Source organism: Eptatretus burgeri, chromosome 2 (genome assembly GCF_056783735.1).
Source record: "Eptatretus burgeri isolate ZD-2024b chromosome 2, Ebu_testis_v1, whole genome shotgun sequence".
Lineage (NCBI taxonomy): Eukaryota > Metazoa > Chordata > Myxini > Myxiniformes > Myxinidae > Eptatretus > Eptatretus burgeri.
Window position 1 is genome coordinate 3,271,682 of NC_140962.1, and position 27,990 is coordinate 3,299,671.

General features: G+C 44.8%; 1 protein-coding gene across 5 annotated transcripts in view; it reads right to left on the reverse strand.

Moving 5' to 3' along the window:
- LOC147031275 (rho guanine nucleotide exchange factor 11-like) overlaps positions 1–27,990 on the reverse strand; it is a 149,361-nt gene that overhangs the window by 4,451 nt on the left and 116,920 nt on the right. For all 5 annotated transcript variants that reach the window (XM_085860963.1, XM_085860954.1, XM_085860928.1 and 2 more), the window contains 6 exons: positions 24,011–24,111; positions 23,806–23,883; positions 23,562–23,637; positions 23,219–23,386; positions 18,614–18,782; positions 1,914–2,068 (listed from right to left, as the gene is read on the reverse strand). In XM_085860963.1, the coding sequence (XP_085717089.1) occupies positions 1,914–2,068; positions 18,614–18,782; positions 23,219–23,386; positions 23,562–23,637; positions 23,806–23,883; positions 24,011–24,111 (747 nt within the window). The remainder of the gene's footprint in view (positions 1–1,913; positions 2,069–18,613; positions 18,783–23,218; positions 23,387–23,561; positions 23,638–23,805; positions 23,884–24,010; positions 24,112–27,990) is intronic.

A 27,990-nucleotide genomic window follows, 5' to 3' on the forward strand; every position in this document is an offset into this window, starting at 1 on the left:
GTTTTTTCCTTCCCTCTCACACCCCTCTTGTCTCCCGCTCCCCTTGTTGTATGTTCTGTGCGTTAGCTCTCATACGAGCCTCGGCAGTGTATTCCAAAAAAACAAAAGGCTATCACAGCCCAGAGCCATGTCAGCATCAAGGCAAAAGTTGAACAATAAATTCATCAACGTGTGGTCTCACCAGTGTAATAATCGATATAGCTACACCACACAGTACAAATAATTAATAGAGGTGGCAAAATAGTTAGGATAAAGTGGACATAATGGTCATGTTAAGGCGGTAAGCAGACAATGACCACATGGTGCACATATACATATACCGCTGCAAAACTTTGCCATGTCTCACCAGTATTCCACTTCACCACACAATGGAGGCAGACTTTCCAGCAATGCAACACACACTTCACTCCAACTCATACTTGCTTGACATGTGGTAGTTTTTAGATCCTCTTGGAGGATCTCTAAGTCTTACTCACGTTGTTCTTCATCTTCTTCTTGTGGACTTTTTTGTTTCACAGCCTACAGTTTTCATCGAAACTTCCTGAAACTTGGCATATACATGTAAAAATACCCTGCGCAGACAGTAACGATCTCCGATTTTGAAAATTCCTCAGAAAAAAAGTTATGACGTCAAAATATCTCCGCTCATGGAAATCGCCTAAAAAATTATCTCTGAAACTAGGCAAGCTTTTTGAATTCTGTTTGTGGGAATCGAACAGAGCATTAGCAGAGATGAATTACCGCACATATGATACATCACTATGACGTCATATCAATTTTTATGACGTCATTCCTATTTTTTGACATTTTTTGTTTCACAATCAAGATTTTTCATCGGATCTTCGTGAAACTTGCCATGTATATGCAGAAAGCCCACGCGCAGGCAATATCAGCCGCTAATGGAAATCGCATCACAATGACGTCATATTCGTTTTTATAAATTCCCATTATCCCCCGACTCGTCCTCGGCAATATTGGAATGAAAACACTCAATTTCATCGCCGCTTAAATCACTCTCTGATTCGCATCTCGCCATTGTTCACACGCTGTTTCCGAATGTTCACAAAGTTTTCGGAGAACGTGACGTCATAGCATCTTCGGTAAATTCCGGTCTGTTTTTCGATCACTCACAAAAGTTTTGACTGAAAAGTTAATTTTAGCATATAATATTTTGAGTTTCAAATGTAAGAAAATAATTGCCCAACAATTATTAATGAGATTACAACCTTCGAATCACGCAAAGTCATCAGCGACCCAAAACCTGCTCTTTAAACCTCATCTGAGACTCAATCTGCTTTATCCTGCTTGGTTCAAAATTGCTGGAGTAGCATTTGTTGGTTGATTGCACCTTGTTTCATGAACAAAAAAAAACTTGTTTCATGGACTGAACTTTTTGGGGGAATCACTTTTTACTGGTGACAGCCAAGTTGTTCCCAAACAGAAAACGTTTATGGTATGAGAGCCCTCTGGGCTCGGAGGTATGGGTTTTTATATAACCATGCGCTTTAGCTTTCTGACCAACATGAATGTGTATTATTTAGACAAACATTGTTTGACTGTGTACTTTGATCTTGGGGTTAAAGCACATGTTTAGCCATCGTTATGTTTGTTTTTGTTATGTTAAAAAAAAAAAAAAAATGTCACCTCGAGGCAGAAATGACGGCCGTTGAGCCAAAAACACATCTGTGGATTAATTCCTTTCCCTTGGGGGGGGGGGTATGTTGGAGCTGGCATTGCTCTAAAGTTCAAGCTAACGAAAACTACGGGTCATTCCCCTCGCCACCCCCAACATGCGCACTCATTTTCCACCCATAATATAACTTAAACAAGATGAAGAGCTAAAGCAATACCGATTGGGTTTGGGGAGAGGTGTGGTTAATAAAATATAAAAACTGTTGAAAAGTAAATCTCACCAGACTGCAATGCAGCTTTCACAATTTCTTCCTGCTGCCAGGATGCACTTATACTATCATTTTTACACCTTCCCTCTTCATTGGCGATTCCTTTCGTCCCCTGATCTGGATCCACAGGCTTCGTCGGAGGAGGTGATTGTGCTCGATTTCCTTCCCTTCCAAAACACATGCACCATAAATGTCATCAAAGCAACATGTAACATGGAAGCAATATTTTTATTCTCATCGAAATAGATATCTCAATTGGTAGTATGATATCATCTGTTATGCGTAATAATGTGTTTAACCTGGAGAAAGCACAAGTCTGGCCAAAACTACCATTGTAAGATGGTGCCATGATGAGCACTGCATTGTAAATCAAGTGTCGTCTCAAGGGAACTTTGTCAGCACTGTTTCGTCTCATCTCGTCTCGTCTCGTCTCTATCTCTCTCTCTCTCCAAATATATGGGCATTAAAGATCCCATGGAGTGACAAGGTCATCAAGGTTAAAGGAAATCTTGTGCGATCATACCTGCATTAAGTATCACATGGCATGAAAAGTAGATTGGTCCATAAAGCAGGTTCTACATCCTCACCCAACACTCCCACATCGTGTGGTCCAGATGTATTGTTCCCTCAACTTTAAAATCACAATCTATTGTGAGTTGCAGTCATAAAGCTAGTTTGTGTTGTGAAGAAAACCAGTTAACAGATATATGCCATCGACAAAGAGTGTGTACATATTGCTGCGGGAATGCCTTATATTGGGTAACTTTGCATTGTATAATGATAGTTATTTCTATTGTGCATGTTTCGTGTAAGAGTGAGGTAAAATGATCAAATTCGGAAATGCGCCGTTATTCGTATAGCAAGCTGCTGTTTAGCTTTCCCAGATGTGCGTGTCTAAAATCTCTTCCCCCTTAACCATCTGCAATATTTTATCCCGTTGTAATCTGTCGTATCTTCTTTATGATGAGCTGGGCCGCAGAGGTGAGTCTTGGTGGTAAATGCCCTGACAACACCCCGCCCCCAAGAACCGGGCTCGCCAGCCAAAGGCAGCCATGCGGGGTGGAGCCAATGACATCACGGAGTGAGACAAGGCACTAGATAATAAAGGTGTGCGCCGAAATGCAGGGAAGAGAGCTGCGCTAGGTTCAGACGGGGAAGCTGGGTGGGGTTTTGCTGTATTTTCCATCAGAACAATCGACACGCCCTATCTCCAGGAGCCCCCACTGCACACCGTGACTAGCTGCACCCATGACCACCTGCCTCTGCACCATGCCAGCTTGAAATTTGCCATGTTTGCGAGAACAAACTGTTTTCCCATCAGGCGGATATCTCACCCGGGACAGCTAAACTCCGTTGAGCTGGCGATTGTATTTCCGTCACATGATCCTTCGTATCTTTCTTTGTGGAATGTCTGAGGCGTGAGGCCTTAAGGATTGGTTGAGTTAAGAAGCTACTACTCGTACTATGCTCGGTGTGTGTTGGGAGGTTTGATTGCACAATAATTGTTGTTGCTTTTTGTAGCCCCTCCCAATTGTTCAAATACAACATAATAAATTTTCTTAATCTCAGAGTGATTATCCTCGCCAGAGGAGAAGGTGTTGCGTTTGGATCCCTTTGTCTGTCTATTTGTTTGTTACTTGCAAAATCGAAGATTATTCAAGAATATTGATTCGTCGATTTTGTTGTTCTGTCTGTCTGTTTATCACCTGCAGGTCACAATTTCAAACCGAACTTCACGAAACTTCACCGCATGGTAGAGTTTGTCATAAGGAAGAAGCCTATTGCTTTTGAGGTCAAAAGGTCAACATAGGCCAAAGGTCAACAACTAATGCGGTATTTCTAAAATCCTCAATTTTCATCCGGTTGACTTGAAATTTGAAGAGGATTTAAATATCAGGTCACTGAAATAAACCACCAATTACTTTTGAGGTCAACAGAGACCAAAAAGGTCAATGTAGTCCCAAGGTCAACAACTAAGGTGGAATTTCTAAAATCCTCAATTTTCATCGATCACCTTAAAATTTGAAGAGGATTTGAATTTCAGGTCACTGAATTCAACCACCAATTATTTTGGAGGTCAACATGGACCAAAAGACCAACAAAGACCGAATTTCTAGAATTGTCAATTTTCATCCAATTCGCTTGAAGTTTGAAGAGGATTTATATTTCAGGTCACTGAATTCAACGAGCCAATTATTATGGAGATCAAATTTGTTTGAATGGACTTTGAAAGTGTTGTGCTCTGCACGACGTCTTCTTGGTACTTGGCAAAAATAAAGAAATTTTTGACAAGTAAGATTTTTTTTTCCTCCGTTTGTTACTTACGAAATCTAAAGATTTCGTAAGTATATTGATGACTTCCGTTTCTGTTTGTTTGTTTGTGTGTTTGTTTGTTTGTTTGTGTTTGTTTGTTTGTTTGGAGGCATGATAACTCGAGAATGGAAGGAGCTACCAATGTCAAATTACACCACATGATTCAGGAGGGTGATGGCTGGTGCTGATTACATTTTGGTCAAAATCGGTCAAAGGTCAAGGTCACAGTGAGGTCAAATATTCGATTTTTGATGGTTTCATACAGATAACTCGAGAACGGAAGAAGCTACGAATGTCAAATTACACCACGTGATTCAGGAGGGTGATAACTAGCGCTGATTAGATTTTGGTCAAAATCGGTCAAAAGGTCAAGGTCACAGTGAGGTCAAACATCCAAAAAATGATAACTCGAGAACGGAAGAAGCTTCCAATGTCAAATTACACCACGTGATTCAGGAGGGTGATGGCTAGCGCTGATTAGATTTTGGTCAAAATCGGTCAAAGGTCAAGGTCACAGTGAGGTCAAACATCCAAAACATTTGATTTTTGATGGTTTGGTGCAGAATCATCATAGAAACTTCTGGTTTGCGTCGCTACCTTCTCTGGAGACAGCTTTTATTAGACAAGGTCAGAGGTCAAGTTGACGATTTCGTAAGTACCAGTCTATGACTGCTTGTTTGTTTGTTTGTTTGTGTGTTTGTTTGTCTGTCCGCTCACCTCCAGCCCAAACTGCTCAACCGAGCATTCTGAAATTTTCAGAAATTAATGCCACCAACATTGCAACGGTCCCAAATTAAATTTTCGTAAAATTGGGTCAATGGAAAAGGTCGACATTGGGCAATAGGAAAATTTGAGCCCGATTTTCTAAAATCCTCAAATTTCATCCGATTGACTTGAAATTTGAACAGCATTTGTATATCTTGTCAGTGAATTCAACCACCGATTACTTTTGAGGTTATCTTCGGTCAAAAGGTCAACAGAGGCCATAAGATCAACCCAAAATAGGCCAAATTTTTTAATTGTTTCTAAAATTGTCAATTTTCATCTGATTGACTTGAAATTTGAAAACCATTTGCATGTCAGGTCGCTGAATTCAACCACTTGTTAATTTTGAGATCAACATTGACCAAAAGGCCAATTTGGACCCAATTTTCATCTGATTGACTTCAAATTTGAAGAGCATGTGCATATCAGGTCACCAAATTAGGCCATAAAGTCACCAAATTAGGCCTATGTTTACATAGGCCAAAAAGCCAACAAAGGCCAAAATTCTGAAATCTTCAATTTTAATACAATTCACTTGAAATCTGAAGAGCATTTGCATATCTGGTCACTAAATTCAACCACCTATTAATTTTGAGGTTAACATAGGCCAAAAGGTCAAAATAGGTCAAAAAGCCTATTTGGGCCAAATTTTCTAAAATCCTCAATTTTCATCCGATTGACTTGAAATTTGAAGAACATTTTCATGTCAGGTCGCTGAATTCAACTACCAATTAATTTTAAGATCAAAAGGTCAACACAGGCCTAATTTATAAAATTGATAGATAGGGCCAAAAACTGAATAAATCATTATATCTCAAAAAGTTGTGGACAAGTTATGACAAAACAAGGTGGATGAGTTGAATAGGTGACAAGAACAAGTGGATTGGATTTTGTATCTGATTCAGCCCTTCAGTGGGATACAAAACGTAAACTGTTCCACCTGGCAGAGGTATGTGCTCTACCGAGTGCCATTCTACTTTGTGCTGTTTTACCAAGTTGTCACTCTACGAGTGATTTTTCATTACTTGGCGAAATCTTCGATTTTGTCAAGTATGTTGGTCTGTTCCGTTTGTTGGTTTGTTTGTTTGTCCGGTCGTCTACAGCCCAAACGGCTGGACCAGTCGTTCTTAAATTTTTACACCTGATAGGCAATCCACCTGAGACGGTCCGCATCCAAACCCCGTTTTAATTGGACTAAACGTCGCGACTGACGTCACACAACGTGAAAACACATTTTTGGACATAACTCAGTGACCGGAAGTCGTAGCGACTTCCTGTTGATGCCAAAACAAACTTCAATGGAATATCTAAATGTTTTAAAATGCATGTTGCTACAAATTATGCACAATTTTCGCAAGCGTATGACATCAAAGTTTTTAGCCATTGGCGTGATTTAAAAAAAATTCTATTCGTTCTACAGGTCACAATTCTTAACCGATTTGGATGAAATTTTAACAGCTAATAGAAATCCACAGTACAAAAAGATATGTGACTTTTGGTGATGTTCAAGATCAGGATCTGGATTCTGCATCACTTTATATTATCGCCCATTATAAACCAATGGGTAATTTTGTGAATTACACATGGCTATTTCTCAAAGAGTTTTGCACTTATTATATTGAAACTTATACTGTCTATTTCTGCATGTAATATTAACATGTGTACAAAGTTTGATCGAAATTGACCCAAAGTCAAGGTCAGGGTCACCCAAAACATGAAAAACACACATATAAAATTCATATTTTTGTTTTACAACATATTTCAAACCTGATAACGGGATCGTAAAGCTGGTTGAAAAGCAATGTTCCTAGGTATTTTCAAATATTTTCTATGATCAGAATGAAGGCAACAAGCACCGATGATAAGTTGTTAAATGTCACATGGTGGCTTTAAATGAGTTGTGAAAATTTTCAATCTGCTGCCGTTACCATGACAACGCGCGCCTGATAATTGTTATTTGTGACGTCGCGTCATTTTATTAATGTACGAACAAATAAACACCACACATTCCATGACATTACAGCTTGGACCACCACATGGAAAGGTCAACTAATTCGCCAAGTGTCGTGCTAAGCACAATTTTTCATTTGTCTGTTTGTCCACACAGAACATGAGTGCTTTTCTCCGCAACCGCTTGTCGGATTGAGATGAAATTTTCACCATAGGTGCGACTACTCATGCAGAATATTTTAATGATAATTATGATGTCATAGGTCATGTGGTGTGGCAGCCATGTTGGAAAAACGGAAAAACTTTGGACCTTTGTATCTCCGAAACCACATCAAGGAAAAAATTGAAACACATCACATGGCAAGTACTCCTCATAGGGAATAAGTGGTTTTTTATGATGTCATAGGTGCCTTCGTTATGACGTCGTAATTGTGGATGTAGAACACTACATCTGATCAGTATGAAACTTTTTGAGGGTCATCTTGGCCAGAGGTCCAGAGAAAATTTTTTTGATGACATCATTGGTCACGTAATTTGGTAGCCATATTGTTTTTGTTTTGTTTTTTACCTTCAAAATATTCTTCTCTGAAGTGGCTGAACAAATCGAGGTGAAACTTTACACGTATGACCGCCTATCCATGAGGAACAAAATGTTCTCACATATGACATCATAGGTCACATGGTTTGGCAGCCATATTGGATTTACACTGAAACCAATAAAAAATCTTCTCCAAAATGGTGAGGAAGATCGAGGGGAAACTTCACACAAATGTTCCCCAAACCATGGGTGTACTAGTTTGTTCAGGAATAAATGATAGGTCACATGGTTTGGCAGCCATATTGGATTGAAGAAAAATATTCAATAATGTCTTTTCTGGAACCACTTAATCAAGCGACGTGAAACTTCACAAATCTGATCTAGTAGTTATGGGAAATACATGTTTAACATTTCAACTTGATCGGATTAATGGTCTGGCAGCCAGAGGTGTTTAATTTTTTGATATGGGTTATTTTTGTTTTTTTGATTCAAAGATTTTTTTTTTTAATCAGGCTCACTTGGCTGTGCCTGGATGGGTTTGAGTGTAGAGGAGTAGCAGCTGAAATGCGAATCCTATCCAGGTTTCTCCTGATGGCTTCATCTTTGCTTTTTGCTTGTTTGGGTTCCTTCTGATTACTCCAATGTAAGACTGTACCTGTTTGGTCTTTCATATGATTTGAATTGAATTTATTTTAATCCCATTCTAAATTAAATTGAAGAATGAATAATAATTTTAAAAACGTTATCGGTCAGGGTTAGGCGTCTAATCAAAGCGGGGTTGCATCAAAGCGGGACGTCTTGGTACCCGGTCATCACTGCCAGCAGTTATAAAGTGGCAGTTCTAATTATGTCTCTAATTAATTACATAACACACTTTTGGGTCTTCAGGGTCTTTTGGGTCTTCGGGGTCTTTTGGGTGTTATTTCAGGTTTTTGGAGGTCTTTTGGGCCTTATTTTAGGTCTTTTGGGTCCTCTGGGTCTTCGGTTGGGTCTTTGGGGTCTTTTGGGTGTAGAAGTTGATTTCCTCTTTAGCATTTGTAATTGGTGTGAGTGAATAAAGACATTGTTCCACCACTCACAAAATATTAATTGAATCTATGTAAAATGCTGCGGTTGAGAAGATTCCATTGTAAATATAATTATCCATGTCTTCTGTTGCATTTGCTCTCTGTAAAACAAACATCTGCCTTCTGATATTGATTTGTCATTTTTCAGATACATTGATTCGAACTATGTAACATCCTGGAAATGTTGCAGACGTTACAGGAAGACTTAAGTAATGTATATCAATTAGTACATGATTAAATATAACTTTGGATATTTCTTATTTAATTTGCAAACTGAATGATTATAATGCAGGGATTTTTGTGAGGAGGCATTGTAAAAGCTGCCAAGATCCTCTGAGCAGTGCCAGTCAGAATGTGAGAAAGCAATGTTGTTTATCAAACACTGAAACATGCCGAAATAATGATTTACTCCTTTGATCTGTGTAACTGTCTGTACCTCCAAAACTCTGTGGGACCTTGATGGGCCGTTTGTGCTCTTTTCTGATTGGCTGTACTTGGGCCTTGCCAGCTGGAATCAACATTGTTTATACTCTGTTCCACTCCTTTCCCAGTAGTAGAAAGCAGTTATTTGACTTCAACCTTTGAGAAAAGTTATTCCTTCCCAAAGGAGGAGGAGGACATTGGGACCATACTCTGGGAAGAGCGTTGGTGCTGCCTTAGCAGTCTCCTTGGCTATTGGGCACATTCCTGGACGGGTTGCCACTCCGACACAGTATACCAGCATGCTGGCACTCATTTTGCCGACCTCGGAAGGATGACAGGCCGAGTTAACTCCACCTGGTATTAATTCAACAGCTGTGGGGGATTTGAACTCAGGACCCTCGGATCCAAAGCCCACCACCCGAACCATTAAGCCTTCCCAGAGGAAAGGCTATTTCTCTTTTATCTTGCTTGTTCAATCATTTCCCCCACTCGTCCCTGCTTTGGTAAATAATGCTTGGGATAGGGCATTAATCTGAGAGTTTCATTGATGGAGATTTCTCCCATATGTATGTACGTATGTATTAAAGATTCTCTTTTGAATGCTGAACCTGAGTGGAAATTGAAGTTTATTCCATCACAGGGTCTTTTGGGTCTTTGGTGGGGTCTTTTGGGTCCCCTGGGCACTTTAGGTTAAGTATTTCAGGTTGCAATTGTGGTTGGCATTTGGTCAGCTGTCCAATCAATGAGTGAAGAGTAGACATACATACATACATACATATTCACATACACTTGCTCCATTACAAATAGATTTCTATGACATTTATTTTGTTTTATTTATGTGAAATAAATACAGACCACAAGCCCTTGTTCGGGTTATTTAATGAAAAGTGAGCTATTCCAAAAATGGCATCACCTTGAGTTCAGCACTGGGCATTAACCCTTGCAACCTATGATTATCATTTTGTATACAAACCTGGCATGGCCAATGCCAATGTCGACATGCTAAGCTGTCTTCCATGTGCATTGACTCGGCATGATGCTGCAATTCCAGCAGAAGTGACTCTCTTGATGGACACGATGTAGAATTCACCGATCACCACTACGTGTGTACAGCTAATGACAGGCAGGGACCCTGTGCTTTCGTGCGTTCATGAGTACATCATCGGGGGTTGCCAGGAACATTGCCACAGGAAGAGTTCAAACCATTCACTAGTCATAAACAGGAACTAAGTGTTCATGTAGGTTGTGTGCTATGGGGAGCACAGGTGGAACTACCACCCCGATGCCGACGTCAGATGGTTGACATGTTGCACGAGGGCCACCCAGGTATTGTAAGGATGAAGGCTTTGGCACGAAGCTACACATGGTGATCATGAATGGATATTGATTTGGAGCAAAGAGTCAAAGGGTGCCATAAATGTCAGGCGACATACCAGAAACTTCCTTCCAAAGCATCACTCCATCCTTTGGAGGACTCTAATCAACCATGGTCATGCATACATGTAGAATATGCTATTCATGTAGATGTAGAAGGGAAGATGCTATTCATTCTGGTCGATGCATACTCAAAGTGGATTGAAGTATATGTCACTTTGAAAATGACGAGTGAAGTCACGATTGACAAATTACGAGAAGCGTTTGCTGCACACTGTGGTGTAGTCATGCCCACGGGGAGGGGCATGATGATGATGCATGATGGGCGTGATGGTGGAGGAGTGGCCGTGGGGGTCGGCAAGGGATATGAGGTGTGCACGCCGCCTGAGGCGTCGTAGTAATACTGGAGTCGGCCGGCTCGTGAGTGTACCGCGTACGGAATAAAGGGGAGCCGCGGGCACAGTACGCCCTGGCTCGCACTCGTGCAACACAGCCCGGCTCGACTGTTCCTCCGCTTCGTGTCTGCCTGCTAAGCATCTCCCAATTCAGTACAGCACAGTTGGCGAACGAGGATCTTCGGATCGACGTGTGTAAGGGCGGCAAATGACCCGTGCGGTTCCAGCCTACGGAGCCAAAGGTCTCGCCAGCGCGAACATGGCAAAGAGTCGGTGCATGGCAAACGTGCGCGTGCCCGCCTTCGTCGGAATCGACTTCGGCCACGTCGAGTGGGCAACGTTCGTTCATTTGGTTCATTTTCTTGTTCGTTTTGTCGAGGATACGCGTTTCGGCTCGAACGCGGCGTTGGACGTCGCGCAAGCTCTGGAGAATGTCCGAGGTCTCGATGGTCGGGACACAGCAGATGGTCTAGGGGTCATCGCAATGGGCCAGGCACGCACGGCCATGCGCACGGTCTGCGGCGCGGGTCGTGGGCGAGCGTGGCAATGCAATCACTCGGACGGCGGTCTGGGCTCTCAAGGTCGTCTACGGTGTGTGGGCCGAGGGTCATCGCCCATTGTTGCGTTCATAGATGGCGGTGTGCGAGGCGATCCTTCCGTCCCGCGTCGAAACCTGCTTGCAATTGATCCGGAAATGACAAGATCAGTGGCAGGGGGGGGGGGGGGAAGTGAGCGAGGCACGGATCGGGTGTCGAATTGAGTCCACTCGTGCTGGCCGCGCATCGCATTCGGCTGTGCCGTGCAAATTCACGGCAGAGGAGCGTCCGGCACGGTTCAGAGATCATTTTATTTCTCGTCTGCGAGCAGCCATTGACCGACATCACATTCGACTCGGCGATCGCGACTGTTTCATCTGTCGAGCAGACACCGGTGACTGCGCAAGTCCGCGCGATGGCTCAAGTGCCGCAGGGTGCTCGCACGCCTAGCGGTGCGGGACGAGAGCGCGCACCGCAGCACGGTCGCACCGGGAGCGAAGGGGCACCGCAGCACGATCGCACCGGGAGCGAAGGGGCACCGCAGCAGGACCCCAGTGACCTGGAGATCAGCCTGCAGCCGGGGCATGATGATGCCGGCGAGCCGGAGCAGGAGCCGGGCTCGGCGAGCCGGACCCTTTTGGGTCGGAACGGGTTCCGGTTTGTGCCTCCAGATGTGCCAGTGCTCTCTTCGAGACCTTCGTCGAATACCGAGGGCGAGGCTCTGGCGGCGGGGGCCGCGTCGATGCAGCGGGAGCCACCGTTCGTTGCTGCCTGCGGCGATGATGTGCGCTCCAGGAGCGGCGAGAGCCATATCAGCTCTCGCGATGAGTTCCCGCGCTTCGTTCGCGATGAGTTCCCGCGCTTCGGCAGGGTTCGTGAGGCAATGCGCATCGGTGTGGTTCAGGCAGCTTCAACAGGTGGCGGTGGGCCCGTGGCGTTAAAGGGAGTCGCGAGTCGCAGCATCAAGTCGACAACCAAGAAGCGGACTCGTGATGCGGGTTGTGGGTTGTTGTTCATGGCATATGTGTTTTTCCTTGCTCTAGTGATGCAGTTTAACGTTGTTGAAATAAATGCCAGCAGTTCTCGTGTAAAAGTGGATGTGGCGGAGATCAGTCAATGGAGTTGGTGTTATGATCAATGTGATGTGGGGGCGAATAAAGAAGGTTTGTTAGCCTCCAGTTGCTCCAGGCCGCAGGTAATTGCTTTGTCTTGTACTGGGATTTTATCAAAAAAGCGCGCTGTATGGAAAAATGAATTCACAATGGTTCGAATGTTATTCCTATTGATTTATAACGAGCTTATGGTTGAAGTGGGGTTTAAATGGAATTACTACCGTCTAACTGCCGTGTGGGTCTCGGAGATCGACTCGGAGCCGGGGCCCGTGCGCTGGTCGGCGTTACCCCCACCTCTGCTTTCAGCGAGGTCAGACGTGCCTGGCGCCTGGGGCGTGGCTCTCTGGGTGCGCTCAAGGCCGTTTTGGCCATGCGGTGGAATCTTAACTGATTATGGTGCGTGAGGGTTGGGGAGTGTTTGTTGCTTCCAGCCAAGGGTGCTGTTCAGCGCCCCCACCAAGGTCGGTTGGGTCTGTCGGTGGCGCCGCGGGTTCCAGACAGCGGGGGTCCGGCCTCGAAAGGTTTATCTGTTTCAGGTCTGCCTGGGGCGGGTTTGCTGAGTCGTGCTGTTGTGCTTCTCCAGTAGCTCGCTTCCACGCATTATATGATGTGATGTGCTGTTATACTTCGCTGTTTTCATTTTATTTGCATGATTATTATACCGAGGTTCTTCGTGTTGTCTATGCTTCTTATAATACTGATCATTTAATAATCATACTTTTAGGAGGGAGGAGTGTGGTGTAGTCATGCCCACGGGGAGGGGCATGATGATGATGCATGATGGGCGTGATGGTGGAGGAGTGGCCGTGGGGGTCGGCAAGGGATATGAGGTGTGCACGCCGCCTGAGGCGTCGTAGTAATACTGGAGTCGGCCGGCTCGTGAGTGTACCGCGTACGGAATAAAGGGGAGCCGCGGGCACAGTACGCCCTGGCTCGCACTCGTGCAACACAGCCCGGCTCGACTGTTCCTCCGCTTCGTGTCTGCCTGCTAAGCATCTCCCAATTCAGTACAGCACACACACGGCATACCTCAACATCTTGTGTCAGATAATGGGACGTGTTTCACAAGTGAAGAATTTGCAAAGCTCGTGAACAAGAACGGAGCTCGACACATCAGGAGTGCTCCATACCATCCAGCGACAAACGGGTTAGTGGAACGTGCGGTACAAACTGTTTGGCATTGTGTAAAATGAGTGGTTCCTTTCTTGCACACTTGCGTGTCACGATTTCTCTTGAGTTATCGCACAACACCGCAGTCCACAATGACACAAACACCGGCAGAGATGCTCACGACCAAGAAGCTCTGTACAGGTATAAATACTGTTGTACCCCGCATCAACACCACGGTTGAGCATAAACAACTGTCACAAAAATTAGCTCATGATTTGTTGGCAATTCAGGAGTTTGAAATTGGACAATACGTTTCAGTTCAAAATTACAGCTTGGGCAACATGTGGGAACCTGGTTACATTGCCAAGCGAACAGGTCCTGTTTTATATATTGTGGAAGTGTCAACTGGAAGCATTCAGCGGACGTGGAAGCGACATGCCGACGAGATCAGACACCGGGCTTCGACATCATCATCAAAAGTCATCAGTGATGTTGATTTTTCTGCAGAAGCTATTTTTACATTTCCATGACCTAATCTGTTGAACTCTCTCATACATTAATATTAACAACAAAAACGATCTTATGATGCTTCATCTTCCTCTCTCACACATGTGGTACTCTTTACTGTTTCACAATGCACTACTCTTCTGCTATTTCAACAGACTGCTTTCATTTCGACCTCTCCTTCATTCCTTGCCTAAAAAATCCAACTATTACAGCACTTCTTCTCTCCATGCTCTGAATTCGCCTTCATTGCATCCATCAAGAATTGTGTTAAATCGCATCTCTGACCTAAAACTTTTAAAAACCACAGTTTGCCATGGATGCTCGCTTCTCATCAACCATTCGTTTTTTCCAACTTCAGTCCCAACTCACCCCCCTCACCCCTCACTCTCACTCTCAAAGCAACCATCCCAGTCTTCTCCCTCCAAGCCTGCCTCTCACCTCTTTCAAAAATTCCCCCTCACCTTTCTCCCACCTTTCATCCCCCTCACTCTTCCTTCTCTAAGTTGCCCCCCTCTCATCCACCAACCTACCTCCCTCCACTGCCCTCTCACCTCCATCTCTTCACTCCACCTCCTCAAATACTCAACTGCCATCTTCCTTGTCTCTTGTCCCCCTCTCTCCCAGCACCACAGAGCCTTTTCTCCTCCTCATTCGGCCCCCTCCCTCGCTATTCTGCAATACCCCACACTCCTTCAGCAACCCTCCTTACCTCCCCCCTCGTCCCTCGTCCTACCCTCCCCCGCCCCCTCCACCTCCTGCACCCAAAGCCTCCTCCCCTACCTCTTCATTAAAAGTGTGGACCTCAAATATCCGGGGCCTTCGCTCAAACCTTTCAGATCTTTCCATGCAGGCTGCCACTGACAAACCAGACATTATCTGCCTAACAGAAACTTTCCTCTCCCAAGACGTGTCTGACTCCCAAGTATCTCTCCCTGGTTACTCCGTCCTCCGGTATGACAGACCTGAGCCTCGTCCTGGTGGAGGTGTTGCTCTCTTCATCAAAGACTCTATTCCTCACTCTCCCTGCACTGCTCTCACTCCCCCACCCCCAGGAATACCTCTGGCTTTGGCTCCCCCTCCACTCCCCCCTCATGTTTATATGTACTGTACCGTCCACCGAACAGTGATGACTCCATCTACACCTCACTCTCCGAAAACATGGACCATCTTCTATCTTCTCATCCAAACTCTCTCTTCCTCTTATGTGGCGACTTCAATTGTCATCACGCCAGTTGGCTAGGTGTGGGTACCTCTCTCACCTGCCATGGGACATCAGCAAAAGCTTTCTGTGACTCATTGGGACTGACTCAATCGGTCAACTTCCCGACCCGGATCTCAACCAATGGTACTCCATCTCTTCTGGATCTGATTTTGACAAATTTCCCTGACAATATCTGCTGCTCTTCCTTCGCTCCAATTGGTTCTTCTGACCACGTCCTTGTTAAAGTGGACATCTCTCTGGCTGTTATCAGAGAACCACCTCACCGCCGTCGAGTCTGGCATTTCACTCAAGCCGAGTGGCAGGGTCTCGGAGCAGCCATCAAACTTACAGAATGGTCTCCTATCACTACGTTCTCAAAGTTCAACTCATCCTGGGAATTCTTTCAAAGAAACTTGCTCTCCCTCATGCACAGATTTATCCCCTCTCGTGTTCAGTTGTCTTACCCTTCCTCCGCCCTTGGTTTACTGAAGCTTGTGGCGAGGCAGTTGTCCTGAAACAACTTGCCTTTGCCTCATGGAAAGCAAACCCAACTGAGGAGCAATCTCAGTTCTTTCCACAAAGCTCGGAACAAGTGTGTAGCTACCCTCAGGAGAGCCAGAAAACAACATCTTTCTCATCTCAAGTCTGAACTCTCAAACCTCTCTCCCTCCTCAAAATCCTGGTGGCGTTTAATCAAATCTGTTTCTGGTGTATGTTCCCCCTCCATCCCCTCCCTTACCTCAAATGGCCGCACTGCTGATTCCACACGTGATAAAGCTGAATGTCTAAACTCGGTGTTTGCAGCTAAATCTTGTGTCCCAAACCCATCACTATCTCTACCCACTTTACCCAGTCGCACCCAACTGTCCCTGGACTCTGTATCCTTTTCTCCTGACAAGGTGGAGAGCTTGCTTTCAAACCTCGAGTCAGATTCTGCAACCGGTCCAGACGGCATCAGCCCACGTGTCCTCAAAGCCTGCTCTTCTGCTCTTGCTCACCCTCTCTCTGTTCTATTCACCCTCTCATTTTCCCAAGGTCATCTGCCATCTGCTTGGAAATCTGCTAACATCACTGCCCTGCATAAAAAAAGGTGCAAAAACAGATCCCTGTAACTATAGACCAATCAGCCTTCTCCCAATCTCATCAGCAAGGTTATGGAATCCATCATCGCTTCAGACATGAAATCCTTCCTCTTCTCCAATGGCTTGATTTCCAATCATCAATTTGGTTTCAGACCAGGTCACTCTACCCTAGATATGCTGCTACTGCTCTCCCATCATTGGATGGAGGTCCTCAATGCCAGACAGGAAATCCGAGCCGTATCCCTGGACATATCACGTGCTTTTGACACAGTCTGGCACCCTGCCCTACTCACCAAACTCTCTTCCCATGGTATTCAAGGCCATCTCCACTCATGGCTCGCAGACTTCCTCTCCTGTCGCAGTCAACGTGTGGCCCTAAATGGAGTTCTTTCATCCCCTCTTCCTGTGCAGGCTGGAGTTCCTCAAGGTAGCGTTCTGGGCCCTGTTCTTTTTCTGGTTTTCATCAATGATCTCTCGGACTCTCTGGAAAATCCTCTATTTCTCTTTGCCGATGACTCCACCCTCTGCCGTACCATCTGTCATCCCTCAGACCGGCAAGCAGCAGCTTCTTCGCTCACTGCAGATCTGGATAAAATCACAAACTGGTCCAACACGTGGAACATGTCTTTCAATCCAGACAAATCTCACACTCTCACTATGTCTCTTGAAAGGACCGTTTACAAAACCCCCATCCACTTTCTCAACAATCCTCTGGAAGAAGTCTTTTCTTTCAAGCTTCTGGGTCTCACTATCTGCCATGACCTTTCCTGGGAAAGTCACATTTCCAACCTTGCCTCAAAAGCCAGTCGCCGACTGGGAATCCTCCGTCGTGCAAAGTCCTTCCTCGGCCCTCTTGAGCTCCTGACCACTTACAAAGCTTTTGTCCGTAGCCTGATGGAGTACTGCTCTCCCCTCTGGGCTGGTGCTCCTGCCTCCCACCTTTCTCGACTTCACGCTGTCGAAACCAGGGCTTTTAAGATCATTGGCATCTCCCGCAATGAAGCTGAGTCTTTGGGCCTCTCACTCAATCACCGCAGGTTGGTCGGTGGTCTTTCTGTCTTCTACCGACTCCTCTCCAGCCTTGCCCCCCTGCTCTCTCTGCGATTTGTCCCAACCACATTTCCACAGGGCGCTCAAGGTCCGCCAACAACCCCTTCTGGTAAAACTACCAAAATCACGAATCACTGCTCATCTTCACTCTTTCATTCCTCTTTTTTCCCGCCTTTGGAATAAACTTCCTCACTCTATTCTTTCCCATTCTTCCCTCCAGGCTTTCAAAACAGCTGTTCACCACCACCTCTTATCTTCCCCCATCCAAATCCTCGATCTTTTCTACCCCCGATAATCCACCCAAGCCCACTTCCTTCAATTCTCCTGCTTTCCTTCCTGAAAGTCCCTTTAATGTCCATCTTCCCCTCGCCATGTTCCCCGTCCCATCCCCATCCCTCTCCCTTCCACAGTTCACCTGTGTCTGTTCCCCAATGTTTTGTCCCTTCCACTCCCGCCCCTCTTGTCTCATGCCTCCTTGCTGTGAGTTGTGTGTTCGCTCTCATACGAGCCTCGACCAAGGTATACAAAAAAAAAAAAAAAAAAAAAAAAAAAAAAAGAAGCGGATGAAGCTCTTGAACATCAGGGAGTGACACACTGGTACCTGAGGAGAGCAACGTTGCAGTGGATGGCATTGAGAGCCCCAAGGTTGACATTGTTCCTGAGCCCATGAGGAGGCGTTACCCACAAAGGGATCGAAAACCAAAACAGCCAGATTGCTGTGGCTGTAAAAATTAAAGGCCAAGCAGGCGATGAACAAAGACTAAAGCATTCATCGCCCTTGTTGACATCTTGTGTACCACATGAGTAAGCCATGGAAATTTCTGGAGAATTTGAGATTACAATTGTTCTTGGGTTTGGGGGGGGTGGGGGGTGGGGGCGATGTTAGTTGTCTGAAGAGGAAGATGTGTGATGCATTGCTATGTTACATCTGCGCATGCGTGGAGGGGGACTGCATGTGAAGTGGCGTGAATTAAAAGCCTGTTGGACAATGGCGGTGTTCTGGTAACCCGTGTTTCTTTTTGTCTCTTGGCATGTGTCTCGGTTCTGGGAGAACTGAACACTTTATCTCAAGACTGTGCGAGTTAACGTCTTCTGTGAACTCTCCACTTGACCGAGTTATCATGTGTTATTTATCTATTTTTTTGGGGGGGCCATTCATAAACACATTAAATTAAATAATGGAATGCAGCCCAAATAATGGAATGCAGCCCAAATAATGGGATGTAGATTACATGTGAAAGTGAAACAAAGTAAAAATAAAAAAGTACCACGCCAGTGGTCCATCTTACCTGTATCTTTGTGATGCCGGGACGGTAACCATAGAGACGCTGTTACACGCCGCTTGAGCCAAGTTGATAGCATTCCACCAAGCCTTTCGTCCACTCACACTTCCTGCACAGAACTCGTACATCAGTGCGCCATTGGTGGACAGGTACAGTATGAAAAATGCCTTCCCATCTGTGAAAATGTGTGAGGAGGAAGACAACAAAGCAGGTTGTGAAGACAAAGTGATTCTAGAGGAAACTTAAATTGCAAGCTATGGATATCAAAGTTTGTAATCACCCACTCACAAGTGGGCATTCAACGTTTCAATGTTTACGCTTGGTTGAAATTATGTCACGATAACCAACAATAAGAATACATCCATTCAACATCGGCTAATTTTATTTCAATGTATTGTAATGGTCCACGAGGTCCAACCTGGTTACCCAGGTTCGAAAGCGCTGAGTTCCTGAATGACCACGTCAGTCCCACACCACAGAGACTTCCCGGCAGGATCCCGCATCAAATGTCACATTACCATGGGGTTGGAATTTCTGCGACAAACGAGTGAGGTGTCGAGGCAATCACGGGATAGAGCTTATCTTTGGCCGAGCGCACCAATGGTCTGTGTGATGCCGTGAAATGTGACGGTACCAGATCATGTCCAATTGCTATCTCAAACTCACTGGCGTAGCGAAGGGGGGGGGGAAGGGGCAGTCACCCCGAGCGGTGCAAATTTGTTATCTTTTATCTATCATTATTGACACTATCCCATTTTGCCGCAATGCATGAAAGCGCAAGCGAAGGGAGGAGTTGAACTGTGCAAATGGCCCTGCCCTCCATTTGCTGACCAATGGTTGCGGTCAACGATATCCCGGAGAGAGGGGGTGGGCAAAAAGGAGCGTGTGGCGTGCCGGGAAACTAAGCGGATGTTCGTGCTCGTTCTCTGGACACTGGCAGAGTGTCCAGAGTCCAGAGGCGTTCTGCTCATTTTAGTTCAGCGTTCACGCCTCATTCGTGTTCGCGGCTCATTTGTACAGGTGAGAAAAGGATACAAACAAATAAGCAGAATTTATTCGCACGGTTTTGAAAGGTTGAAAATTAATTTTCTTTATTTTCTTTGAAATCCTGTCGGATAAAACACTATTATCGATTTATTTTGAAAGCAAAAATGGCAGAATTCCCCTTTTGAAGGCCGAGGGGTGGCGGGCTAATGTGACATGGCGCTTCACAGAGGGGAGAAGCCACATGACCTCAGGGGGCTTGCTGCTGATCGCCATCTTAGCAAAATCTTGAGAAGTCGTACTTGTAAAAAGTACCCTTCCCCCCAGTGTCGGGATTCTCTCGTGATGGATGTTATCATCATCACGGAGCTCTTGTTCTCTCTGGTTCTCTCTTTGCAGGGTTTGCATGCTGAGCTTGCTTCTGCAGTTCTTTTTCTTCTGCTAACGTGAGGACAAGGAACTGACATTGAATTTATGCTTTTGGAATACTTCTGGCATCTTTTTGAAAAAGTTGTGCCAACTTTTATACAATTTTTCAAAGATTCATTTTTTTAACATAATTTCCACAATTTTTTGCTAACAATGCATAATTTTCACGATTCAATGTTGTTTTCAAGGAATGTTAATGGCAGATGTGGAAACGTTATGGTCTTAACAATTTCTTGTTTGCTTTCTAATCTACAGTTAAACAATCTAATTTTCAGTAAACAGTTAAACAAACTTTAACTGTCTACTTGCAAATGTACTGTACCTAATTTGATTTGTAATAAAGTTATTTCATTTGGCTTTGTGTTAAATTCAGCATGTGAGTTACGAGGGGGCAGAAATTTGACATCATTTTTCCTCAATACGCCGCTGACACCACTGAACAGACCAAGTGATGGACTGGAACCTTAAATACCTATGCCTTAGGCTTAGGACATCAGACACACACGATAGAAGACATAGGGCGCCACAGAATAGCAGAGTTACTTAACCAAACCCAGCAAGTTGTGTGGCAGGAGAACGTCCAAGTCTACGTTTGAGCTTCCAAAGGCTGCAAGGGGGGGGGGGAGGGACCTGGCCCGATGGGAAGGGTGTGATGCCAGCAGGACAAGGAGGGGCTTATCTTCTCAGTTCACTCCAGAGTGTGGCATTGCATGCAGAGTGTCCAGAGTTCTCCCACCTTGTGTCAGCCCACGCCTTCATAGCCTGTCCTAGCAACATCACAGATGACGATTTATGCCCCTCCGATCACCATTGCCATTGGTCCAAGTCTCGAGCGGTGGGCGGGGCTTATGTATTTACCAGCTTGAGGAAGTCTATTTAATTCACATCTGGGCCTCCATGCTTTGGAGGCCCTTTTCCTGCTGAAACTCTGGGTTATTACCGGCTGCAGCACAAAAAGGGCACATTTAGACAGAACACACAATAATAAAACATCAAATAAGGGTTCGCAGTAATGAGGAAATTTAGACATACACAATGGAGTCGGTCTGGCGTATCTAACTTTATGAATTAGCGACGCACATCTAAAATGACATTTAATTACTTTTACATTAATTCTAAACACTCAATATGGGAATAACTATGCTATATTGAGCAATTACTAACCCCTAGAAATCATTTCCACAACAGTATATGTTTGCCTTCTGGATCCATGCTACATAATGAGATCATGACGATGTTAAAAACATCCATATGAGGTGTTCAGCATGATATTAATATCGCATCCAAATGTGTGACGAATTTCACCATGGCTTCAGCAAGGAATATAAAAATCTGCAATGTCAAAGGGAGGAGGAAGGACAGGAAGACAAACATGGGGAGGTAGAGTAAGCTGACAGAAGTGAAGAAACCATAAAGACAATCTTAATTGAGGATGAGAGAAATAGATTTGCATATTTAGCTTTCTCCAGGACACAAATTGGAACTGGAATGGCACTCGGTGAGCGCATACTTCCACCAGGTTGAACAGTTTACGTTTTCTATGCCACGGGTTGGCCGGCTCTGCATCCGGACCTTAACCAAAATCCAATCTGCTTGCTCTTGACACCTACCCACCTCATCCAACAAGTTTTGTCGTAATCCATCCACAATATCATGCTTTATATCATCTTTGGCCCTATCTCTTAATGGTGAAGAATCATTTAGAAAATTCTAGTTTCTGGATCTTCACCAAAATCTAATCAATTCGTCCTTGTCACGCACCCAACCATCCACAAATTTTTGAGATATTCTGCTGACAGACAGACAAACAGACAGACGGCAGTGAAAACAACCTCCGGTAAATATAATGTGTGCCGTCGAGAAGGGGTTTGCGATTCAATGATATTGCAAGAAAGGTGGATGATATAGTGCCAGGCCACGGCAGGAGGACATTGGTCGTGCACTCCTGGAGGGAGAACAAGGAGTGAATAAGGGAGTTAAAGCAAGTTAATTAATCAAATTTCAGAATTTGAGAGATATATGCATGTTAACAGTTAGCTTCCTGAAAGTAAGGGATCATGAGGTTACCTTTTGCAGAATTCTTCTACATTAAATAAGGTAATTCCATGTATGTGTGTGTACGTCTGATGATTATCGTATTGAAGATGGCTTTGCCAATTCCCACCAAATTCTGCATACGTGCTGGGGGTACCCAGGGTCAGGTCATGCACATCAAATAGTCCCCTCCACAGGTTCACGAGGGAAGTAAATTTTATATAAATATTTATCATGTAGCTCCCCCGATGGGTTGTAGGAGATAGTATTACAAGTCATGTGTGGAGATGACTTGCAATTTTGCACTCTATACCTGACAGAGTAAAAGTGCTTTACTGACCCCTGCTAAAGGGAGGGGGTATTACACCCACATAGGGAGCGGTTGTTTCTCATTTTCCCAAAACAGGAAACTGAACAGAATTAGTGAGCAGAAAAAAAATTATGGTCAACAAGAGTGGGAATCGCTTTGCAATGCATGGGCTACCAATCCCAATGAATGTTCGTTTATTTGGGTGGTATATAATGGCATGTTTGGTGCCGAAAATAATAAAAATAACTCAATGTACATACATGAAGCAAAAACATGCATACGGCTAATGTGCATATATAATACATTGTGGTGCACTGGGCCATGGACTAACACCCAGGCCGAAGGTTCTGAGACCTGCCGCTCTGTGCTGCTTCATGTAATGATAGTGCATGATGTTATTGGGGTGAATTCAGGGAGATTGAGGAGCTGTGGTGGGTGGGGGTTAATTGTGGGGGGGGGCAAGGGACTGCAAAGGGGGTTTGAAGGCTTGGAGTGGGGAGGTGATTGAAGCCTTTGGGTTGGGGAGGGAGGTTTAAAACTTGGGGTTTTCGAAAGTGGGGTTGATGACTTGAGGTTTGTGAGGGGGCTGTACTTGAAGACTGGAAGTCACATTTTACATTGTGTGGATGTTCCACATATACCTGATAGTGTAGGTATGTTGATCATTATGGAATCAAAAACGACTGGGCCAATCTGCACTAAATTTTGCATAGGTGTTCGGCATATCCAGGGTTAGGTCATGGGCACAAATACCCCAGTTATGTTAAAAACTACACAACAATAAAATCAGCAATGTAATGTTTTTATCACACCGCATCGATAACTTTGAGAAACATAAATCATTTGTCGTTTACCTCGGGCAACATCCCTTAGAAGTAGACCTCCAAGTGGAAGAATTGGATTATACACCTGCTTCGACATGCCTGGCACACGAGTTGACAGGCTGTGTGCCCGAAGCACCAAGCGGTCTTCTTGTTTCTGCAGCAAGACCAGAAGATCCTGCAGTAACAATACCTGTAGATCTAGATGAGGGCAAAGATTTGCACGAAAAGTGAGATTATTGTCGTATTTGTCCAACTTTGCTTCCTACTCGTAAAATATTATCCCTCCTCATCTCCTGAATTTCAAAATCTCTACAATACGAGCTCCTGCCTTTATATCACAAGCTCGCGTCCACTTTCTCAGCTCATTGCACACCTATGCTCTTCTCTTTTGTGAGACGCCAGGTAAGTGGTCCTTCATGTAGCATCCGATGTTCAGTGAGATTTAGATTCTGGCAGACAAGAATTGTAAATTTGTTATCAATGCAATTTAATTCATACAAGTTTTCACTCTCCAACCACCCCTTATCCATCTCAAGTATCAACACCTTTCACCATTAAACTCCAACCTCTCGACTTAGCCTTGTACTGTCTCTCTCAACTACGTCGTTTTAGCATACCTTGTACTGACAGAGTGGTGAATTTTTTTCTGTCTGCAATGCTGACAGGTCCAGTTTCCGCTGATATCCTTGCAAGTGCTAAACAGAGACAAAAATATGAAAACACAAAGATGAATTATAAACCTCTTGGTCAATTGAGATATCAAGGAAAATCATGCCAGATTAGGAAGGTTATGGGAGATCATGCAATGAATTTAAACCTCACAAATGCATTCTCAGCCTCTCTGACTGACTGGTTGACATGGTCAAGGATTTGACAGCAGTGCTCTGTTGCTGCCTGTACCTTGTGCTGTTCCTCAGCATTTTCTGCAAACCAAGTAAGATAGCACAGATCAGAATGGTGATGAAAAGAGAGACACGAATGGGTGCAAAACACTCGGAGCTAAATCAGGAGGAAGCAACAAGCTTATTCATGAGTACCAAGTCGTCATTTTATAATTTTAAGAATGAAGAGCCATTACATTCATAAACTTTGTGACAATCACATAGTAAAATAGTTATTCAGCAATCCTCAACTTCAACGCTCTTAGGAACAATGTCAAAGGCCTTTTGTTTTTTTTTTAGCTTTTAAAAAGACTCCACTTTGCTTGTTTCTCCATCATGAGTACCCCAAGTGTTTTTCTTCTTCATCAGATATATTCCTCTTCCTCTTCTTCTCTTTCTTCACAAGACATTTTACAGAGCTATCTGCCGCGAAGAGCTTGGTCTACCAACCCTCCTTCCGTACCTACAGCCCCACCTTTGACCAAGCCTTCACCAAAAATTCCTTCCACCCTTGCCTTGATCTTCATCCAATTGAGAATCTGGAGAAGTCAAGTTTACAGAGGTTGTTTGCTCATGGCAATCAAGTCTCCTTCACGTTATTTTATGACGTCATACTCCTCCATGTCACTACTCTCTCTCTCACATCTCCTACAAGCCCATAGCCTTCCAAGACCACCCCTTCTACGTTCCCCCCTCTCTTCAGCATTCCTCCACATCATGTCCCCTCTTTCTGAATCCCCCCCCACCTCACCCCACCCTCTCAAAGTTCTCCTTCACCCCAGCCTCCAGACTCCCCCCACCCCATCCCGCAATCTCCAAGCCTCCTCCCATCCCTCAACCTCTCCAATCGAACATCCAAGGCCTCTGCTCCAAGCTGACAAATCTCTCAATACAGGTTGTTGCTAATCAACCAGACATCTTCTGTTTAACATAATCCTTTCTCCCATAGAAGGTCGCTGACTACTTAGTGTCTACTCTGCTATTTCCTCCTCCGATTTGATAGGCCTGAACCCTATCCTGGAATGAATCCCACCCTGGGATGAATTCCATCGGGATGCAGAGTTACACTTTACATCAATAACTCAATTTCTCACCATCCGTGTGCTGATCTTGCACCTCCCAACCAGTACCTTTGGCTGAGACTTCCCCTCCACTCCCACCTGCACCGAAAAATATGGTGTGTTGTACCATCCTCCAAACCATGACGACTTCATCCACATCTCTCTCTCTCTCTCTCTCTCTCTCTCAGCCAACATGGACCAACTTTTAACCACGCAACTCAACTCTCTCTTCCTCATTTGTGGCAATTTCAAGTGTCAACATGCAAATTGGCTAGGTGTTAGTACCCCTCTCACAAGCCATGGTACTTCGATTAGTACCATGGTACTTCGAAAGGACTTCTGTGACTCCATGGGACTGACTCAATCTGTGAACTTTCCAATCCAGATTTCTCCCAATGGCAAATCCTCCCTTCTGGATTTGGTGATGACTAACTTCCTTGCAAATGTCTCCTGCGCTTTCTCTGCTCCAATTGGTTCATCTGATCATGTGCTTGTGAAAGTAAACCTTTCTCTGGCTATTTTCAGAGAACTGCCTCAGCACCAGCAAATCTGGCAGTTCACTCATGCAGATTGGCAGGGACTGCAAGAAACCATCTCTCTTCAGAACTGGTCTCCCATATATGCTACTCCTGATGCTAACTCAGCCGAAGAATTCTTCCACAGAAACCTGCTCATTCTCATCCAGAGATTGATCCCATCTCGTCTTCAAATATCCAACCGTTCTTCCTACCACCCGTGGTACACTGAATCCTGCAGTGAATCAGTTGCTCTGAAACAACTTGCTTTCTCTTTGTGGAAGGAAAATCCTACTGAAGGCAATCTTAGTGCATTCAAAAAAGCCCACAAGTGTGTGTCCACTGTCAGGAGAGCCAGAAAACAACATCTGTCTAACTTCAAGAATGAACTTTCAAACTTGTCTCCCTCCTCAAAAACCTCATGGCATCTTATTAAGGCTGTCTTTGGGTGATGCACCACTTCCATCTCTTCAAATGACACCACAGCCAATTCCTCTCATGAGAAGGCCGAATGCCTCATTCTGTGTTTGCTTTCAAATCTTGAGTCCCCAACCCCCCATTCTTCGTACCCACCTTCCCAGTTGTACCCAACTGCTCCTGGACCCTGTATCTTTTGCATCTGAGAAGATGGAGATGTTTGGGTCAACCCTCGACTCTGACTGGATGACATCAGCTCACAAGTCCTAAAAACCTGCTCTGCTGCTCTTGCACAACCTCTTTCTGCTCTTTTCACCCTATAATTTGCCCTCGGTCATTATCCATCTGCTTGAACATCAGCCAACATCACTGCACTATGTAATAAGGTGAAAAAACGGATCCCCTTAACTACAGACCTATCAGCTTACATCATATCATATCATCAGCAAGGTCATGGAATCTTTTATCACAATGATATGAAATCCTTCCTTTTCTCCAACAACCTTATCTCAGATGACCAATTTGGTTTCAGACCAGGTAACTCCATGTTGGGCATGTTGTTTCTTCTGGATTTCCCACAAAGGATGGAGGCCCTCGATGTCAGACATGAGATCTGCGCCATCTCTGGACATATCTCATGTTTTTGATAAAGTCTGTCATCCTACCTTCCTCTCCAAACTCTAGGCCCTGTGGCATCAAAGGCCAACTCCACACTGGCTTCCTGACTTTCTCTCCTCTTGCAGCGAATGTGTGGCTCTCTTTGGAATCCTTTCATCTCCTCTACCTGTCAAGGCTGGAGTGCCCCAAGGCAGTGTTCTGGGATGAGTTATTTTCCTGATCTTGATTCTCTGGAAAATGCCCTTTATCTATTTGCTGATGAGTCCACTCTCTGCCATGCATCCCTCATTCTTCAGACAAGCAGGCTGCAGCATCTTCCCTCTCTCTTCTCTCTTCCTCTCTCTCTCTCTCTCTCTCTCTCTCTCTCTCTCTCTCTCTCTCTCTCTCTCTCTCTCTCTCTCTCTCTCTCTATCTCTATATCTCTCTATCTCGCTTGCTTTGAAAGGACCGTCGGCAGCCCCCACGCTCGCTCCCTATCTAATTTGTTATCAATCCTCTTGAGGAAGTTCAGTTACTCAAACTCTTGGGTTTCACTATCAGCCACAATCTTTCTTGAACAAACCACATTTAAAATTTAGCCTCTAAAGCCAGTCGCCAAATGGGCATCCTCCATCATACAAAGTCCTTCGTTGGCACACCTAAACTCCTATCCACTTTCAAGGCCTTCGTCATCAGCTTGAAAGGTGACTGCTCTCCCCTCTAGGCTGGCTCCCCTGCCTCACACCTTACTCATCTTGATACCATGGAAAACAAGGCCTTCAAGATTATTGGAATCTCCCGCGAGGAAGCTGAGTCTATGGGCCTATGAGTTTCCCATCGCAGACAAGTTGGTGGTCTCTCTGTGTTCTTCCGCCTCATCTGTGGTCTTGCACCCTCTGCTCTATTTCCATTCCTTGTCCTCCCCCCCATCCCCAAATTCCTGCAGGATGCACATGGTCAACCAACAACCCCCTTCTAGTTCTGATGAAACTCCCAAAATCTAGGATCACTGCCCACCTCCACTCATTTGTTCCCCCTTTTTCCCACTTGTGGAACCAACTTTCACATTCTGTCAATCTCATTCTTCCCCCAGGTCTTCCAGACGGCTGTTCACCACCATCTCAGATCATCCCCAATCCAAAACCATGATCTTTTCTACCCTTGTTAACCCATCCCCCCCCCACCCCCAAGACATCCTCCTTTCAAATTTCCAGTTTTTCCTTCCTGAAAGTTTCCTTCTACATCCACCTTGTCCACCCCATGCATCCTCCCCTACCCCTCATTCCTCCCCACACCCATTGTTTTGTCAGTCTCCCTCTATTTTATCCTTC